The sequence below is a fragment of the Coregonus clupeaformis genome, chromosome 39 (genome assembly GCF_020615455.1).
Source record: "Coregonus clupeaformis isolate EN_2021a chromosome 39, ASM2061545v1, whole genome shotgun sequence".
Lineage (NCBI taxonomy): Eukaryota > Metazoa > Chordata > Actinopteri > Salmoniformes > Salmonidae > Coregonus > Coregonus clupeaformis.
Genome location: NC_059230.1, coordinates 10,014,759 through 10,034,758, shown reverse-complemented (window position 1 = coordinate 10,034,758; position 20,000 = coordinate 10,014,759). Strand labels below are relative to the sequence as shown.

The following is a 20,000-nucleotide window of genomic DNA, read 5'->3' as shown; positions in this document are numbered from 1 at the left end:
TACTGTGTAGGACAGCTTTAGGATCTAGTCTGTTACTGTGTAGAACAGCTGTAGGATCTAGTCTGTTACTGTGTAGGACAGTTTTAGGATCTAGTCTGTTACTGTGTAGGACAGTTTTAGGATCTAGTCTGTTACTGTGTAGGACAGTTTTAGGATCTAGTCTGTTACTGTGTAGAACAGCTGTAGGATCTTAATTTGATCACCTTGTTGTTGCAGGAATCAAACTTGTAGTGTATTCAAGGTTTAAAAATATGTATCAACCCCTACAAAAATATCCATGAATTATAATCCAGTCAATAATTCACCTTTCCTGTTGCTGCAAGATTATTTTCCTGCTGTGAGAAACTGGTCAAATGAAGACCTGTTGGCCTTTAGTTTGTCTGACAGCCCGACAGTAGTGGTTACAGATATAGTCAGGGTTAGGCTCAATTCGAATGGATGGCAGTCAATTCATGAAGTGATTGGAATTTAAAATGTGTAAAAATGGAACAACTTTTAAAACAAATAGCATCTACTTTTGAGTTTACGGTCACACATTATTTGGTACTATCAACAAACTATCTGTTGATAAGCAGCTGCATGCTAAGGTTAGGGTTAAGGTTAGGTTTAGAATAAGGGTTAGGGTTAAGGTTAGGCTTAGAATAAGGGTTAGGGTAAGGGTTAAGGTTAGGGTTAGAATAAGGGTTAGGGTAAGGATTAAGGTTAGAATAAGGGTTAGGGTAAGGTTTAAGTTTAGGGTTAGGGCTAGGGTTAGGGTTAGGGTTAATGGATATTTCATTGAAATGTTGACACTTATTGAACATCTACTGAACATCTACAAACCATCTACTTGGGACTATCCAAATAAAGTGTTACCCAGTGTATTGAGAAATCATTGAAAATAGATGCCATTTAAAAAATTAAATAAATTGCCTTTTAATTCGAATTGACCCCCTGATCCTAACCCTGGTTATAGTGGCCTGACAGAAGGTGACTGGTGACTGGTGTGTGTGTGATCCTAACCCTGGTTATAGTGGCCTGACAGAAGGACTGGTGACTGGTGTGTGTGTGATCCTAACCCTGGTTATAGTGGCCTGACAGAAGGACTGGTGTGTGTGTGAACCCAAAAGACAAGAGGTTAATGACAAGATGTTGCATTTCGTTTTTTGTATCTTTTATTTCTCACATTATATTGTTTATATTATTTCTTACATTATTATAACAAACAGCCGGAAATAACTTTTGTTGGTCCTCTGTAGCTCAGCTGGTAGAGCACGGCGCTTGTAACGCCAAGGTAGTGGGTTCGATCCCCGGGGACCACCCATAAATAAATGTATGCATGCATGACTGTAAGTAGCTTTGGATAAAAGCGTCTGCTAAATGGCATATTATTATTATATCAGAGCAGCGGTAACTCACCAGCATTACAACCAGGAATATGACTTTCCCGAATTGGATCCTTTGTTCGTACCCCCCCAAGTTAATTGAATTTATCCAAGAGGCCGCTCCAAGAGAAGAGGTATTCGTAGTGGACATCTAGTCCGACTCAGGAGGTGTGCACACCATCCATCACTTCTGAGTATATTACTCGCTAATGTTCAGTCTCTGGACATTAAAGTAGACAAGCTCAGGGCGAGGATCTCCTTCCAGAGAGACATCAGGGACTTTAACATCCTTTGTTTCACAGAATCGTGGCTCTCTCCGGATATACTGTCCCCGTCCAGACAACCAGCTGGATTCTCAGTACAACACACAGATAGGAATAAAGAACTCTCCGGAAGAAGAAAGGCGGAGGTGTATGTTTCATGATTAACTACTCATGGTGTGATTGTGGCAACGTACAGGAGCTCAAGTCCTTTTGTTCACCCAACCTAGAATACCTCACAATCAAATGCAGACCGTATTACCTCCCAAGAGAATTCTCTTCGGTTATCATCACAGCCGTGTATATTCCCCCTCAAGCCGATACCACGACGGCCCTCAAGGAACTACACTGGACTTTGTGCAAACTGGAAACCACATATCCTGAGGCCGCATTTATTGTAGCTGGGGATTTTAACAAAGCAAATCTGAGGAAAACACTACCGCAGTTCTACCAACACATTGCCTGAAATACTCGTGCTTCAAAAACTCTCGACCATTGTTACTCTCCCTTCCGGGATGGCTACAAGGCCCTCCCCCGCCCTCCCTTCGGCAAATCAGATCACGTCTCCATTCTGCTCCTACCTTTCTATAGAAAGAAACTCAAACAGGAAGTACCCGTGTTAAGGTCTATTCAACACTGGTCTGACCAATCGGAATCCATGCTTCAAGATTGTTTTGATCACGGTGACTGGGATGTTCGGGGGTTGCCTCTGAGAATAACATTGACATATACACTGACAACTGTGACCGAGTTCAAAAGGAGGTGTATATGGGATGTTGTTCCCACTGTGGTGATTAAAACCTACCCAAACCAAAAACCGTGGATAGACGGCAGCATTCGCACAAAAAACAGAAAGCGCGAACCACCGCATTTAACCACGGCAAGGTGACTGGGAATATGGTTGAATACAAACAGTCGAGTTATTCCCTCTGTAATGCAATCAAACAGGCAAAACGTCAGTACAGAGACAAAGTGGAGTTGCAATTCAACGGCTCAGACATGTAACGTATGTGGCAGGGTCTACAGACAATCACGGATTACAAAGGGATAATCAGCCACGTTGCGGACACCGACGTCTTGCTCCCGGACAAGCTAAACGCCTTCTTCGCCCGCTTTGAGGATAACGCAGTGGCACCAACGCGGCCAGCTACGAAGGACTGTGGGCTCTCGTTCTCCGTGGCCGACGTGAGTAAGACATTTAAGCGTGTTGACCCTTGCAAGGCTGCCGGCGCAGACGGCATCCCAAGCCACGTCCTCAGAGCATTTGCAGACCAGCTGGCTGGAGTGTTTACAGACATATTCAATCTCTCCATATCCCAGTCTGCTGTCCCCACTTGCTTCAAGATGTCCACCATTGTTCCTGTACCCAAGAAAGCAAAGGTAACTGAACTAAATGACTATCACCCCATTGCACTCACTTCTGTCATCATCATGAAGTGCTTTGAGAGGCTAGTTAAGGATCATATCACCTCCACCTTACTTGACACCCCAGACCCACTGCAATTTGCATACCTTCAAACTAAATCCACGGACAATGCAATCGCCATCGCACTGCACACTGCCCTATCCCATCTGGACAAGAGGAATACCTACGTCAGAATGCTGTTCATTGACTACAGCTCAGCCTTCAACACCATAGTACCCTCCAAGCTCATCATTAAGCTCTGGGTCTGAACCCCGCCCTGTGCAACTTGGGTCCTGGACTTCCTGACGGGCCGCCCCCAGGTGGTGAAGGTAGGAAACAACCCCTCCACTACACTGATCCTCAACACTGGGGCCCCACAAGGGTGCATGCTCAGCCCCCTCCTGTACTCCCTGTTCACCCATGACTGCATGGCCACGCCTGCCTCCAACTCAATCATCAAGTTTGCAGACGACACAACAGCAGTAGGCCTGTAAGCAAATAAGCAAAGAGAAACGACAGTTTATCATTACTTTAAGACATGAAGGTCAGTCAATCCGGAAAATGTCAAGCGCTATGATGAATCTGGCTCTCATGAGGACCGCCACAGGAAAGGAAGACCCAGAGTTACCTCTGCTGCAGATGATACATTCATTAGAGTTAAAAGCCTCAGAAATTGCAGCCCAAATAAATGCTTCATAGAGTTCGTGTAACAGACACATCTCAACATCAACTGTTCAGAGGAGACTGAGTGAATCAGGCCTTCATGGTCAAATTGCTGCAAAGAAACCACTACTAAAGGACACCAATAAGAAGAAGAGACTTGCTTGGGCCAAGAGTGATGGAGTGCTGCATCAGACGACCTGACCTCCACAATCACCCAACCTCAACCCAATTGAAATGGTTTGGGATGAGTTGGACCACAGAGTGAAGGAAAAGCAGCCAACAAGTGCTCAGCATATGTGGGAACTCCTTCAAGACTGTTGGAAAAACATTCCAGGTGAAGCTGGTTTAGAGAATGCCAAGACTGTGCAAAGGTGTCATCAAAGCAAAGGGTGGCTACTTTGAAGAATCTCAAATATAAAATATATTTTGATTTGTTAAACACTTTTTTGATTACTACATGAATCCATATGTGTTATTTCATAGTTTTGATGTCTTCACTATTATTCTACAATGTAGAAAAACCCTTGAATGAGTAGGTGTGTCCAAACTTTTGACTGGTACTGTATATATACTGTATTTATACTCTGGGCTCCATCATTGTGGTCCTCTGTAGCTCAGCTGGTAGAGCACGGCGCTTGTAACGCCAAGGTAGTGGGTTCGATCCCCGGGACCACCCATACACAAAAAAAATGTATGCACGCATGACTGTAAGTCGCTTTGGATAAAAGCGTCTGCTAAATGGCATATTATTATTATTATTATTATTATTGCTCGTCCTAATATTTATATATTCCTTAATTCCATTATTTTACTTTTAGATTTGTGTGTGTTGTTGTGTATTGTTAGATATTACTGCACTGTTGGAGCTAGGAACACAAGCATTTCACTACACCCGCAATAACATCTGCTAAATATGTGTATGGGACCAATAGAAATGTGATTGATTGATGGATTTGATGAACTAGTGATTACTGAGCTCTCTCTCTCCCAGTATACCAGGCATGTCTGCTCTGGGGAAGCTGGACCCTAAGGAGAGTGAAATGATCATGGAGTATTTCCGAACACAGGTGCTGCTGTTGAAGGACAAGGAACGTAAGAACACACTGTCTCTCTCTCTCTCTCTCTCTCTCTCTCTCTCTCTCTCTCTCTCTCTCTCTCTCTCTCTATCTATCTATCTATCTATCTATCTATCTATCTATCTCATCTATCTATCTATCTATCTCTCTCTCTCTCTCTCTCTCTCTCTCTCTCTCTATCTATCTATCTATCTATCTCTCTCTATCTCTCTCTCTCTCTCTCTCTCTCTCTCTCTCTCTCTTTCTCTCGCTCTCTCGTTCTCTCTCTCTTTGTCTGTCTGTCTCTCTCTCTCTCTCTTTCTCTCTCTCTCTCTGTCTGTCTCTCTCTCTCTCTCTCTCTCTCTCTCTCTCTCTCTCTCTCTCTCTCTCTCTCTCTCTCTCTCTCTCTCTCTCTCTCTCTCTCTCTCTCTCTCTCTCTCTCTCTCTCTCTCTCTCTCTCTCTCTCTCTCTCTCTCTCTCTCTCTCTGTCTCTCTCTGTCTCTCTCTCTCTCTGTCTCTCTCTCTCTCTCTCTCTCTCTCTCTCTCTCTCTCTCTCTCTCTCTCTCTCTCTCTCTCTCTCTCTCTCTCTCTCTCTCTCTCTCTCTCTCTCTGTCTGTGTGTCTCTCTCTGTCTGTCTCATTCTCTTTCTCTCACTCTCTAATGATGCAGGGACTAAGTCTGTGCTTTGCCGTTTACAATGTATTTGTAAAGTATTAATAAAGTATTTATAAAGCGTCAATAAGTGTATATAACATGTTGATATGTGTTTTCTCTGTGTAGTCTTGCAGAAAACAGTGAGAGAAGAGAAGAAGCTGTTGGTCGAGAACGCTAAACTGAAGAAAGACATCTCTGAGCTGAAGATTATACTGACTGAGAAACAACAGAAGAAGAAAGGTACTGACTGGTTAACTGACTGGTTTACTGACTGGTTTACTGACTGGTTTACTGACTGACTGGCTGACTGGTTAACTAACTGACTGGCTGACTGGTTAACTGACTGGTTTACTGACTGGTTTACTAACTGGTTAACTGACTGACTGGCTGACTGGTTTACTAACTGGTTAACTGACTGACTGGCTGACTGGTTTACTAACTGGTTAACTGACTGACTGACTGACTGGTTTACTAACTGGTTAACTGACTGACTGGCTGACTGGTTTACTGACTGACTGGCTGACTGGTTTACTAACTGGTTAACTGACTGGTTTACTAACTGGTTAACTGACTGACTGGCTGACTGGTTTACTAACTGGTTAACTGACTGACTGGCTGACTGGTTTACTAACTGGTTAACTGACTGACTGGCTGACTGGTTTACTGACTGACTGGCTGACTGGTTTACTAACTGGTTAACTGACTGGTTTACTAACTGGTTAACTGACTGACTGGCTGACTGGTTTACTAACTGGTTAACTGACTGACTGGCTGACTGGTTAACTAACTGACTGGCTGACTGGTTAACTGACTGACTGGCTGACTGGTTTACTAACTGGTTAACTGACTGACTGGCTGACTGGTTTACTAACTGGTTAACTGACTGACTGGCTGACTGGTTTACTGACTGACTGGCTGACTGGTTTACTAAATGGTTAACTGACTGGTTTACTAACTGGTTAACTGACTGACTGGCTGACTGGTTTACTAACTGTTTAACTGACTGACTGGCTGACTGGTTTACTAACTGGTTAACTGACTGACTGACTGACTGGTTTACTAACTGGTTAACTGACTGACTGGCTGACTGGTTAACTGACTGACTGGCTGACTGGTTAAATGACTGGTTTACTGACTGGTTAACTGACTGACTGGTTATCTGACTGGTTTATTGACTGACTGGTTTACTGACTGGTTTACTGACTGGTTAACTGACTGACTGGTTAACTGACTGGCTGATTAACTGATTGACTGGTTAACTGACTGGTTTACTGACTGGTTTACTGGCTGACTGGTTAACTGACTGACTGATTAACTGACTGACTGGTTAACTGACTGGTTTACTGACTGACTGATTAACTGACTGGTTTACTGACTGAATGGTTAACTGACTGGTTAACTGACTGGCTGACTGGTTAACTGACTGGCTGACTGGTTAACTGACTGGTTAACTGACTGACTAACTGGTTAACTGACTGATGGATTAACTGATTGGCTTACTGACTGACTGACTGACTGGCTGACTGATTGAATGGGTGACTTACTGACTGACTGACTGACTGACTGACTGACTGACTGACTGGCTGACTGATTGAATGGCTTACTGACTGACTTACTGGCTGACTGACTGACTGACTGACTGACTGATTGAATGGCTTACTGACTGACTGACTGACTGACTGACTGGCTGACTGATTGAATGGCTTACTGACTGACTTACTGGCTGATTGATTGACTGGGTGGCGTACTGACTGACTGGATTACTGGCTGGCTGGCTGATTGATTGACTGGGTGGCATATTGACTGACTGGATTACTGACTGGCTGGCTGACTGATTGATTGATAGCTTTATACCCTCAATTGTCTGTGTGTTTCCAGCCAAAGCAGCAGCCTCCTCCAAATGTTCTGCCCAGAGCTCCACAGCTGCCCTCTCTGCCCAGGGCTCCACAGCTGCCCTCTCTGCCCAGAGCTCCACAGCTGCCCTCTCTGCCCAGAGCTCCACAGCTGCCCTCTCTGCCCAGAGCTCCACAGCTGCCCTCTCTGCCCAGGGCTCCACAGCTGCCCTCTCTGCCCAGAGCTCCACAGCTGCCCTCTCTGCTCCCGGCACCAACCCCAAAACTGCCCCCGGCAGGGAAAGAGATGGGAGGAGGAGGAGAGGAGACAGAAAGGGTGAGTAACATACAGACACACACACACACACACACACACACACACAGACACAGACACACACACACACACACACACACACACACAGACACACACACACACACACACACACACACACACACACACACACACACACACACACACACACACACACACACACACACACACACACACACACACACACACACAGACACACAGACACAGACACACACACACACACACACACACACAGACACACAGACACACACACACACACACACACACACACACACGACATACACACACACAGATAGACAACTGTGACCAATGCAATGGTTTAATGTCAATCAATGTAAAAGAGAAGACAATATCCTCAAATCAATACTTTGCTAACTGAGACATCCCAACTGAGACGTGACAAATACCAAATCAATAGTTAGGAGTTAGTTTGTCTGCACAGTGACTTCTAGAGAAGACCAGCCAACATGTTATTAGATTCAATACAGCTAGGACTCTATACTGAATATTACAGACAAATAAAGAGAGAGAGAGAGAGAGAGAGAGAGAGAGAGAGAGAGAGAGAGAGAGGGAGAGAGAGAGAGAGGAGAGAGAGAGAGAGAGAGAGAGGGGGGGAGAGAGAGAGAGGGGAGAGAGAGAGAGAGAGAGAGAGAGAGAGAGAGAGAGAGAGAGAGAGAGAGAGAGAGAGAGAGAGAGAAAATTGACAACAGACTTTCCGCACGCTTATAGGGCTTTACACCCTGCTATATTGTGGATAAAGAGTTACCTGTCTAACAGAACACAAAGGGTGTTCTTAAATGGAAGCCTCTCCAACAGAATCAAGGTAGAATCAGGAATTCCCCAGGGCAGCTGTCTAGGCCCCTTACTTTTTTAAAATCTTTACTAACAACATGCCCCTGGCTTTGTGTAAAGCCAGTGTGTCTATGTATGCAGATGACTCAACACTATACATGTCAGCTACTACAGCGACTGAAGTGACTGCAACACTTAAAGAGCTGCAGTTAGTTTCAGAATCAGTGGCAAGGAATAAGTTAGTCCTAAATATTTCAAAAACTAAAAGCATTGTATCTGGGACAAATCATTCACTAAACCCTAAACCTCAACTAAATCTTGTAATGAATAATGTGGAAATTGAGCAAGTTGAGGAGACTAAACTGCTTGGAGTAACGCTGGATTGTAAACTGTCATGGTCAAAAGATATTGATACAACGGTAGCTAAGATGGGGAGAAGTCTGTCCATAATAAAGCGCTGCTCTGCCTTCTTAACAACATTATCAACAAGGCAGGTCCTACAGGCCTTAGTTTTGTTACACCTGGACTACTGTTCAGTTGTGTGGTCAGGTGCCACAAAAAGAGATTTAGGAAAAGTATAATTGGCTCAGAACAGGGCAGCACGACTGGCCCTTAAATGTTCACAGAGAGCTAACATTAATGACATGCACGTCAATATCTCATGGCTCAGAGTGGAAGAGAGATTGACTTCATCACTACTTGTTTTTGTAAGAAATGTTGACAAGCTGAATGCCCAGAGCTGTCTGTTTAAACTACTAGCACACAACTCAGACACCCATGCATACCCCACAAGACATGCCACCAGAGGTCTCTTCACAGTCCCCAAGTCCAGAACAGACTATGGGAGGTGCACAGTACTACATAGAGCCATGACTACATGGAACTCTATTCCACATCAAGTAACTGATGCAAGCAGTAGAATCAGATTTAAAAAACAGATACAAATACACCTTATGGAACAGCGGGGACTGTGAAGAGACACACACACAAAGGTACAGACGTACGGATATGCACACACACACACTGTACACACACGTACGTTGTAATACTGTTGTATAGTGGTATTATACATTTTGTATTGTAGATATGTAGTGGTGTAATAATGTCATATGATGTACTGTTTTATCTTTTGTTTTATGTGTAATGTAAGTGTCTTAATGTGTTTGGACCCCAGGAAGAGTAGCTGCTGCCTTGGCAGGAACTAATGGGGATCCCTAATAAATACAAATACAAATACAGTGCAAAAACCAAGCCATGAGGTCGAAGGAATTGTCCGTAGAGCTCCGAGACAGGATTGCGTCGAGGCACAGATCTGGGGAAGGGTACCAAAAAATGTCTGCAGCATTGAAGGTCCCCAGGAACACAGTGGCCTCCATCGTTCTTAAATAGAAGAAGTTTGGAACCACGAAGACTCTTCCTAGAGCTGGCCGCCCGGCCAAACTGAGCAATCGGGGGAGAAGGGCCTTGGTCAGGGAGGGGACCAAGAACCCAATGGTCACTCTGACAGAGCTCCAGAGTTCCTCGGTGGAGAAGGACAACCATCTCTGCAGCACTCCACCAATCAGGCCTTTATGGTAGAGTGGCCAGACGGAAGCCACTCCTCAGTAAAAGGCACATGACAGCCCGCTTGGAGTTTGCCAAAAGGCACCTAAAGGACTCTCAGACCATGAGAAACAAGATTCTCTGGTATGATGAAACCAAGCATGGCGTACTTCTTAAAGGTATGTTTATTCAAGTTACGCCGCTTTTTTCTCCGTCAACAAGGGTTACGATTTCGAATGTACCGCCTTTTATTCCTAATAAACTATTGAAGCGCGAGTTATTGCGGTTTGGGAAGTTTGCAAGTTCAAATAAAATTGTCCCGATGGATTGCAAACACCCGGCTCTGAAACAGGTTATGTTGTTTCGGCGACAGATGTTTATGTTTTTGGACTCACCGGAGCAGACTTTGGAGTTATCGTTTAAAGTCAAGTATGACAACAGACTGTATATGGCTTATGCTAGTACGGGTAGTCAACAGTGTTTTGAGTGTGGGGATGTTGGTCATAAACGACATGCTTGCCCGAAAAGGGAGAAGGCAGAGGGAGGGGCGCAGGTGGTCCTCGTAACGCCTGGGCCCACTGATGTAGGGAGAGGTTGGCCTGACAGCGGTAGAGCAGCCACAAGCACCTGTTGCTGAGGAACAAGTTGTCCTTGTTGCACAGAGTTGCAACTTGTACCAGACGGGAACATGGCGTCTGATGTACAGCAGGAAAATATTGTTGTAGGAGGTAAGGACGGATCTGGGGAGCCATTTCCCCAGACTGGGGAGGAGATGTCCGTTACGAGTGATGGGGTACAGGAGGGGGTTCAGGTGGGTGAACGCGGATGAAGGTGAGATGCGCCAACATGCCGTGGATTTCTACTCTGCCCTCTACAAGATGGAGGACTGTGATTCTCTGTGTGCTGAACAGTTGCTACATGGACTTCCTCAAACCTCAATGTTGTACAGTGACGGTTCTAGCTGGGTCGTTACAGCCTAAACATTGATGAGGAGAGCAGGCTGTTTGGGCTTAGACAAGCACCTTTTCCTCTTAAAGCTAGAGGGGGGTAATTTGCTTACCATCTCTCTTCTGTTTATCCCTCTAGCTTGTTACTATCTCTCACACATTATCTCTGTTACTCTCTCTCTCTGTCTCTCTGTCTCTCCCTCTCTCTCTCTCTTTCTCTCTCTCTCTCCGTCTGTCTCTCTCTCTCTCTCTCTCTCTCTCTCTCTCTCTCTCTCTCTCTCTCTCCCCTCTATCTCTCTCTCTCTCTCTCTCTCTCTCTCTCTCTCTCTCTCTCTCTCTGTATCTCTCTCTCTCTCTCTCAACTCTCTCTCTCTCTCTCTCTCTCTCTCTCTCTCTCTCTCTCTCTCTCTCTCTCTCTCTCCCCTCTCTCTCTCTCACTCTCTGTATCTCTCTCTCTCTCTCTCTCTCTCTCTCTCCAACTCTCTCTCTCTCTCTCCTCTCTCTCTCTCTCTCAGGGAGGAGGGAGAGAACAAACTCTGAGTCTGCGTTAGAGGAGGAACCTCGCATGGATGTGTCTCGCCTCGACCTGCGGATTGGTCGGATCGTTGGCGTCCGCTACCACCCATTGGCCGGGGCTCTGTACATCCAGGAAGTGGATCTAGGAGAGCCCGCCCCCCGTACGGTGGTCAGCGCGCTACGACACATTCCTAAGGAACAGGTAGGGAAAAGGTTATACACACACAGGTAACACAGACAGGTTACACACAGAGGTTACACACAGAGGTTACACACAGGTTACACACAGAGGTTACACACAGGTTACACACAGAGGTTACACACAGAGGTTACACACAGAGGTTACACACACAGGTTACACACAGGTTACACACAGAGGTTACACACAGGTTACACACAGGTTACACACAGGTTACACACAGAGGTTACACACAGAGGTTACACACACAGGTTACACACAGGTTACACACAGAGGTTACACACAGAGGTTACACACACAGGTTACACACACAGGTTACACACAGGTTACACACAGAGATTACACACAGGTTACACACAGGTTACACACAGAGGTTACACACAGAGGTTACACACAGAGGTTACACACAGGTTACACACAGAGGTTACACACAGAGGTTACACACAGAGGTTACACACAGGTTACACAGAGGTTACACACAGGTTACACACAGAGGTTACACACAGAGGTTACACACAGGTTACACACAGGTTACACACAGAGGTTACACACAGAGGTTACACACAGATGTTACACACAGAGGTTACACACACAGGTTACACACAGATGTTACACACAGGTTACACACAGGTTACACACAGAGGTTACACACAGAGGTTACACACAGAGGTTACACACACAGGTTACACACAGGTTACACACAGAGGTTACACACAGAGGTTACACACAGGTTACACACAGAGGTTACACACAGGTTACACACAGAGGTTACACACAGAGGTTACACACAGAGGTTACACACACAGGTTACACACAGGTTACACACAGAGGTTACACACAGGTTACACACAGGTTACACACAGGTTACACACAGAGGTTACACACAGAGGTTACACACACAGGTTACACACAGGTTACACACAGAGGTTACACACAGAGGTTACACACACAGGTTACACACACAGGTTACACACAGGTTACACACAGAGATTACACACAGGTTACACACAGGTTACACACAGAGGTTACACACAGAGGTTACACACAGAGGTTACACACAGGTTACACACAGAGGTTACACACAGAGGTTACACACAGAGGTTACACACAGGTTACACAGAGGTTACACACAGGTTACACACAGAGGTTACACACAGAGGTTACACACAGGTTACAATCAATCAATCAATCAATTTTATTTTATATAGCCCTTCTTACATCAGCTAATATCTCGAAGTGCTGTACAGAAACCCAGCCTAAAACCCCAAACAGCTAGTAATGCAGGTGTAGAAGCACGGTGGCTAGGAAAAACTCCCTAGAAAGGCAAAACCTAGGAAGAAACCTAGAGAGGAACCAGGCTATGAGGGGGTGGCCAGTCCTCTTCTGGCTGTGCCGGGTGGAGATTATAACAGAACCATGCAAAGATGTTCAAAAATGTTCATAAGTGACAAGCATGGTCAAATAATAATCAGGAATAAATCTCAGTTGGCTTTTCATAGCCGATCATTTAGAGTTGAAAACAGCAGGTCTGGGACAGGTAGGGGTTTCGTAGCCGCAGGCAGAACAGTTGAAACTGGAATAGCAGCAAGGCCAGGCGGACTGGGGACAGCAAGGTGTCATCATGCCCGGTAGTCCTGACGTATGGTCCTAGGGGCTCAGGTTCTCAGAGAGAAGAGAGAACGAGAGAATTAGAGAGAGCATACTTAAATTCACACAGGACACTGGATAAGACAGGAGAAGTACTCCAGGTATAACCAACTAACCCCAGCCCCCCGACACATAAACTACTGCAGCATAAATACTGGAGGCTGAGACAGGAGCGGTCCGGAGACACTGTGGCCCCATCCGAAGAAACCCCGGACAGGGCCAAACAGGAAGGATATAACCCCACCCACTCCGCCAAAGCACAGCCCCCGCACCACTAGAGGGATATCCCCCAACCACCAACTTACAATCCTGAGACAAGGCCGAGTATAGCCCACAGAGGTCTCACCACAGCACAAACCAAGGGGGCGCCAACCCAGACAGGAAGATCACGTCAGTAACTCAACCCACTCAAGTGACGCACCCCCAGGGACGGCATGAAAGAGCACCAGCAAGCCAGTGACTCAGCCCCTGCAACAGGGTTAGAGGCAGAGAACCCCAGTGGAGAGGGGAACCGGCCCGGCAGAGACAGCAAGGGCTGTTCGTTGCTCCAGCCTTTCCGTTCACCTTCACACTCCTGGGCCAGACTACACTCAATCATATGACCTACTGAAGAGATAAGTCTTCAGTAAAGACTTAAAGGTTGAGACCGAGTCTGCGTCTCTCACATGGGTAGGCAGACTGTTCCCATAAAAATGGAGATCTATAGGAGAAAGCCCTGCCTCCCGCTGTTTGCTTAGAAATTCTAGGGACAATTAGGAGGCCTGCGTCTTGTGACCGTAGCGTACGTATTGGTATGTACGGCAGGACCAACTCGGAAAAATAGGTAGGAGCAAGCCCATGTAACGCTTTATAGGTTAACAGTAAAACCTTGAAATCAGCCCTTGCCTTAACAGGAAGCCAGTGTGGGGAAGCTAGCACTGGAGTAATATGATCAAATTTCTTGGTTCTAGTCAGGATTCTAGCAGCCGTATTTAGCACTAACTGAAGTTTATTTAGTGCTTTATCCGTAGCCGGAAAATAGAGCATTGCAGTAGTCTAATCTAGAAGTAACAAATGCATGGATTAATTTTTCTGCATCATTTTTGGACAGAAAATTTCTGATTTTTGCAATGTTACGTAGATGGAAAAAAGCTGTCCTTGAAACAGTCTTGATATGTTCGTCAAAAGAGAGATCAGGGTCAAGAGTAACGCCTAGGTCCTTCACAGTTTTATTTGAGACTGACTTTACAACCATCAAGATGAATTGTCAGATTTAACAGAAGATCTCTTTGTTTCTTGGGACCTAGAACAAGCATCTCTGTTTTGTCCGAGTTTAAAAGTAAAAAGTTTTCAGCCATCCACTTCCTTATGTCTGAAACACAGGCTTCTAGCGAGGGCAATTTTGGGGGCTTCACCATGCTTCATTGAAATGTACAGCTGTGTGTCATCCGCATAGCAGGTGAAAGTTAACATTATGTTTTCGAATAACATCCCCAAGAGGTAAAATATATAGTGAAAACAATAGTGGTCCTAAAACGGAACCTTGAGGAACACCGAAATGTACAGTTGATTTGTCGGAGGACAGACCATTCACAGAGACAAACTGATATCTTTCCGACAGGTAGGATCTAAACCAGGCCAGAACTTGTCCGTGTAGACCAATTTGGGTTTCCAGTCTCTCCAAAAGAATGTGGTGATCGATGGTGTCAAAGGCAGCACTAAGGTCTAGTAGCACGAGGACAGATGCAGAGCCTCGGTCTGACGCCATTAAAAGGTCATTTACCACCTTCACAAGTGCAGTCTCAGTGCTATGATGGGGTCTAAAACCAGACTGAAGCATTTCGTATACATTGTTTGTCTTCAGAAAGGCAGTGAGTTGCTGCGCAACAGCTTTTTCTAAAATTTTTGAGAGGAATGGAAGATTCGATATAGGCCGATAGTTTTTTATATTTTCCGGGTCAAGGTTTGGCTTTTTCAAGAGAGGCTTTATCACTGCCACTTTTAGTGAGTTTGGTACACATCCGGTGGATAGAGAGCTGTTTATTATGTTCAACATAGGAGGGCCAAGCACAGGAAGCAGCTCCTTCAGCAGTTTAGTAGGAATAGGATCCAGTATGCAGCTTGAAGGTTTAGAGGCCATGATTATTTTCATCATTGTGTCAAGAGATATAGTACTAAAACACTTAAGTGTCTCTCCCGATCCCAGGCCCTCGCAGACTGTGCAGATCCAGGACAGCTAAGCCCTGGAGAATACGCAGATTCAAAGAGAGTCCGTAATTTGCTTTCTAATGGTCATGATCTTTTCCTCAAAGAAGTTCATGAATTTATCACTGCTGAAGTGAAAACCATCCTCTCTTGGGGAATGCTGCTTTTTAGTTAGCTTTGCAACAGTATCAAAAGAAATTTTGGATTGTTCTTATTTTCCTCGATTAATTTGGAAAAGTAGGATGATCGAGCAGCAGTGAGGGCTCTTCTGTACTGCAGTACTGTCTTTCCAAGCTAGTCGGAAGACTTCCAGTTTGGTGTGGCGCCATTTCCGTTCCAATTTCCTGGAAGCTTGCTTCAAAGCTCGGGTATTTTCTGTATACCAGGGAGCTAGTTTCTTATGACAAATGTTTTTCGTTTTTAGGGGTGCAACTGCATCTAGGGTATTGCGCAAGGTTAAATTGAGTTCCTCAGTTAAGTGGTTAACTGATTTTTGTCCTCTGACGTCCTTGGGTAGGCAGAAGGAGTCTGGAAGGGCATCAATGAATTTTTGTGTTGTCTGAGAATTTATAGCACGACTTTTTGATGCTCCTTGGTTGGGGTCTGAGCAGATTATTTGTTGCGATTGCAAACGTAATAAAATGGTGGTCCGATAGTCAGGATTTTGTGGAAAAACATTAAGATCTACAACATTTATTCCATGGGACAAAACTAGGTCCAGAGTATGACTGTGGCAGTGAGTAGGTCCAGAGACATGTTGGACAAAACCCACTGAGTCGATAATGGCTCCGAAAGACTTTTGGAGTGGGTCTGTGGACTTCTCCATGTGAATATTAAAATCACCAAAAATTAGAATATGATCTGCTATGACTACAAGGTCTGATAGGAATTCAGGAAACTCAGAGAGGAACGCTGTATATGGCCCAGGAGGCCTGTAAACAGTAGCTATAAAAAGTGATTGAGTAGGCTGCATAGATTTCATGACTAGAAGCTCGAAAGATGAAAACGTCATTTTTTTTTGTAAATTGAAATTTGCTATCGTAAATGTTAGCAACACCTCCGCCTTTGCGGGATGCACGGGAATATGGTCACTAGTGTAACCAGGAGGTGAGGCCTCATTTAACACAGCAAATTCATCAGGCTTAAGCCATGTTTCAGTCAGGCCAATCACATCAAGATTATGATCAGTGATTAGTTCATTGACTATGACTGCCTTTGAAGTGAGGGATCTAACATTAGTAACCCTATTTTGAGATGTGAGGTATCACGATCTCTTTCAATAATGGCAGGAATGGAGGAGGTCTTTATCCTAATAAGATTGCTAGGGGTGAACACCACCATGTTTAGTTTTGCCCAACCTAGGTCGAGGCACAGACACAGTCTCAATGGGTATGGCTGAGCTGACTACACTGACTATGCTATTGGCAGACTCCACTAAGCTGGCAGGTTGGCTAACAGCCTGCTGCCTGGCCTGCACCCTATTTCACTGTGGGGCTAGAGGAGTTAGAGCCCTATCTATGTTGGTAGATAAGAGGAGAGCACCCCTCCAGTTAGGATGGAGTCCGTCACTCCTCAGCAGGTCAGGCTTGATCCTGTTTGTGGGTGAGTCCCAGAAAGAGGGCCAATTATCCACAAATGTTATCTTTTGGGAGGGGCAGAAAACAGTTTTCAACCAGCGATTGAGTGCTGAGACTCTGCTGTAGAGCTCGGTCCCACTTCCCCTAACTGGGAGGGGCCAGAGACAATTACTCGATGCCGACACATCTTTCTAGCTGATTTACACGCTGAAGCTATGTTGCACTTGGTGACCTCTGACTGTTTCATCCTAACATCGTTGGTGCCGACGTGGATAACAATATCTCTATACTCTCTACACTCGCCAGTTTTAGCTTTAGCCAGCACCATCTTTAGATTAGCCTTAACGTCGGTAGCCCTGCCCCTGGTAAACAGTGTATGATCGCTGGGTGATTCGTTTTAAGTCTAATACTGCGGGTAATGGAGTCGCCAATGACTAGGGTTTTCAATTTGTCAGAGCTAATGGTGGGAGCCTTGGGAGTCTCAGACCGTAACTGGAGGAGTAGAGACTAGAGAAGACTCAGACTCAGACTCCGACTCGCTACATAATGGGGAAAACCGGTTGAAGGTTTCTGTCGGCTGAATGAGCGACACCGGTTGAGCATTCCAACAGTATTTCCCTCCAGAAGCCATGAGAAAGTTGTCCGGCTGCGGGGACTGTGCGGGGGGATTTATACTAACATTACTATCTGTACTTACTGGTGGCACAGACGCTGTTTCTTCCTTTCCTACACTGATATTACCCTTGCCTAACGATTGCGTCTGAAGCTGGGCTTGTAGCACAGCTAGTCTTCCCGTAAGGCGAGAATTCTCCTGTATATTATGAGGTACAGCGAGTACAGCGACTGCAATTAGAAGACATCATGTTAATGTTACTACTTAGCTTCGGGCTGTTGAAGATGTTGATGAACCATGTCCAGGTAAAGCGTCCGGAGTGAAAAAGTTGAATAAGGGAAAAAGTTGCGATGGAAAAAAGAATACGTAAAGTTGGCAGCTAAAACGCACAGGAAAATGACTCTTCTGTCTCGGGATAAACGTCCGGGGTGAAAAAGTTTAACGAAAAAAGATGAGTGAGGACAAAACTAAAAAGTTGGTAAATTTGTTGAACACAGAGATTGATTAAACGCTTTATTAAAAGTAAACGTGAATAGTTTGTTAGGTAGCCAAGTAGCAACAAACAGCAGAGCAACACGGAGACATGCGGGTTACACACAGGTTACACACAGAGGTTACACACAGAGGTTACACACAGATGTTACACACAGAGGTTACACACACAGGTTACACACAGATGTTACACACAGGTTACACACAGGTTACACACAGAGGTTACACACAGAGGTTACACACACAGGTTACACACACAGGTTACACACAGGTTACACACAGAGGTTACACACAGAGGTTACACACAGGTTACACACACAGGTTACACACAGAGGTTACACACAGGTTACACACAGGTTACACACAGAGGTTACACACAGAGGTTACACACACAGGTTACACACAGAGGTTACACACAGGTTACACACAGGTTACACACAGAGGTTACACACAGAGGTTACACACAGGTTACACACAGCGGTTACACACAGAGGTTACACACAGGTTACACACACAGGTTACACACAGAGGTTACACACAGGTTACACACAGGTTACACACAGAGGTTACACACAGAGGTTACACACAGAGGTTACACACAGAGGTCACACACAAAGGTTACACACAGGTTACACACAGAGGTTACACACAGAGGTTACACACAGGTTACACACAGAGGTTACACACAGAGGTTACACACACAGGTCACACACACAGGTTACACACAGATGTTACACACAGGTTACACACAGAGGTTACACACAGAGGTTACACACAAAGGTTACACACACAGGTTACACACATGTTACACACACAGGTTACACACAGATTACACACAGAGGTTACACACAGGTTACACACAGGTTACACACAGGTTACACACACAGGTTACACACAGGTTACATATATAGGTTACACACAGGGGTTACACACATGTTACACACAGGTTACACACAGGTTACACACAGAGGTTACACACAGGTTACACACAGAGGTTACACACAGGTTACACACAGGTTACACACAGAGGTTACACACAGAGGTTACACACAGGTTACACACATAGGTTACACACAGAGGTTACACACACAGGTTACACACAGGTTACACACACAGGTTACACACAGGTTACACACACAGGTTACACACAGGTTACACACAGAGGTTACACACAGAGGTTACACACAGGTTACACACAGGTTACACACAGAGGTTACACACAGAGGTTACACACAGGTTACACACAGGTTACACACACAGGTTACACACAGAGGTTACACACAGGTTACACACAGGTTACACACAGAGGTTACACACACAGGTTACACACAGGTTACACACACAGATTACACACAGGTTACACACACAGGTTACACACAGGTTACACACACAGATTACACACAGAGGTTACACACAGGTTACACACAGAGGTTACACACAGAGGTTACACACAGGTTACACACAGGTTACACACACAGGTTACACACACAGGTTACACACAGAGGTTACACACAGAGGTTACACACAGGTTACACACAGAGGTTGCACACAGAGGTTACACACATGTTACACACAGGTTACACACAGGTTACACACACAGGTTACACACACAGGTTACACACACAGGTTACACACAGGTTACACACAGAGGTTACACACAGAGGTTACACACAGGTTACACATACTGTAGACAGTGTGTTGTCATGTAGCTTTAAAATGGGACTCTGACCAGTAGTCTCTCTATCAGACTCCTTTAGACAGTGGGACTCTGACCAGTAGTCTCTCTATCTGACTCCTTTAGACAGTGGGACTCTGACCAGTAGTCTCTCTATCAGACTCCTTTAGACAGTGGGACTCTGACCAGTAGTCTCTCTATCTGACTCCTTTAGACAGTGGGACTCTGACCAGTAGTCTCTCTATCTGACTC

General features: G+C 45.2%; 1 protein-coding gene across 1 annotated transcript in view; it reads left to right on the top strand.

Annotated features, from left to right (window-relative positions):
* Positions 1-20,000, top strand: part of LOC121554330 (aminoacyl tRNA synthase complex-interacting multifunctional protein 1) — a 45,141-nt gene that overhangs the window by 10,604 nt on the left and 14,537 nt on the right. Inside the window, exons 2-6 of the mRNA XM_045211894.1 lie at positions 4,684-4,784; positions 5,528-5,641; positions 7,280-7,305; positions 7,468-7,570; positions 11,361-11,563. Coding sequence (XP_045067829.1) covers positions 4,684-4,784; positions 5,528-5,641; positions 7,280-7,305; positions 7,468-7,570; positions 11,361-11,563 — 547 coding nt within the window. The remainder of the gene's footprint in view (positions 1-4,683; positions 4,785-5,527; positions 5,642-7,279; positions 7,306-7,467; positions 7,571-11,360; positions 11,564-20,000) is intronic.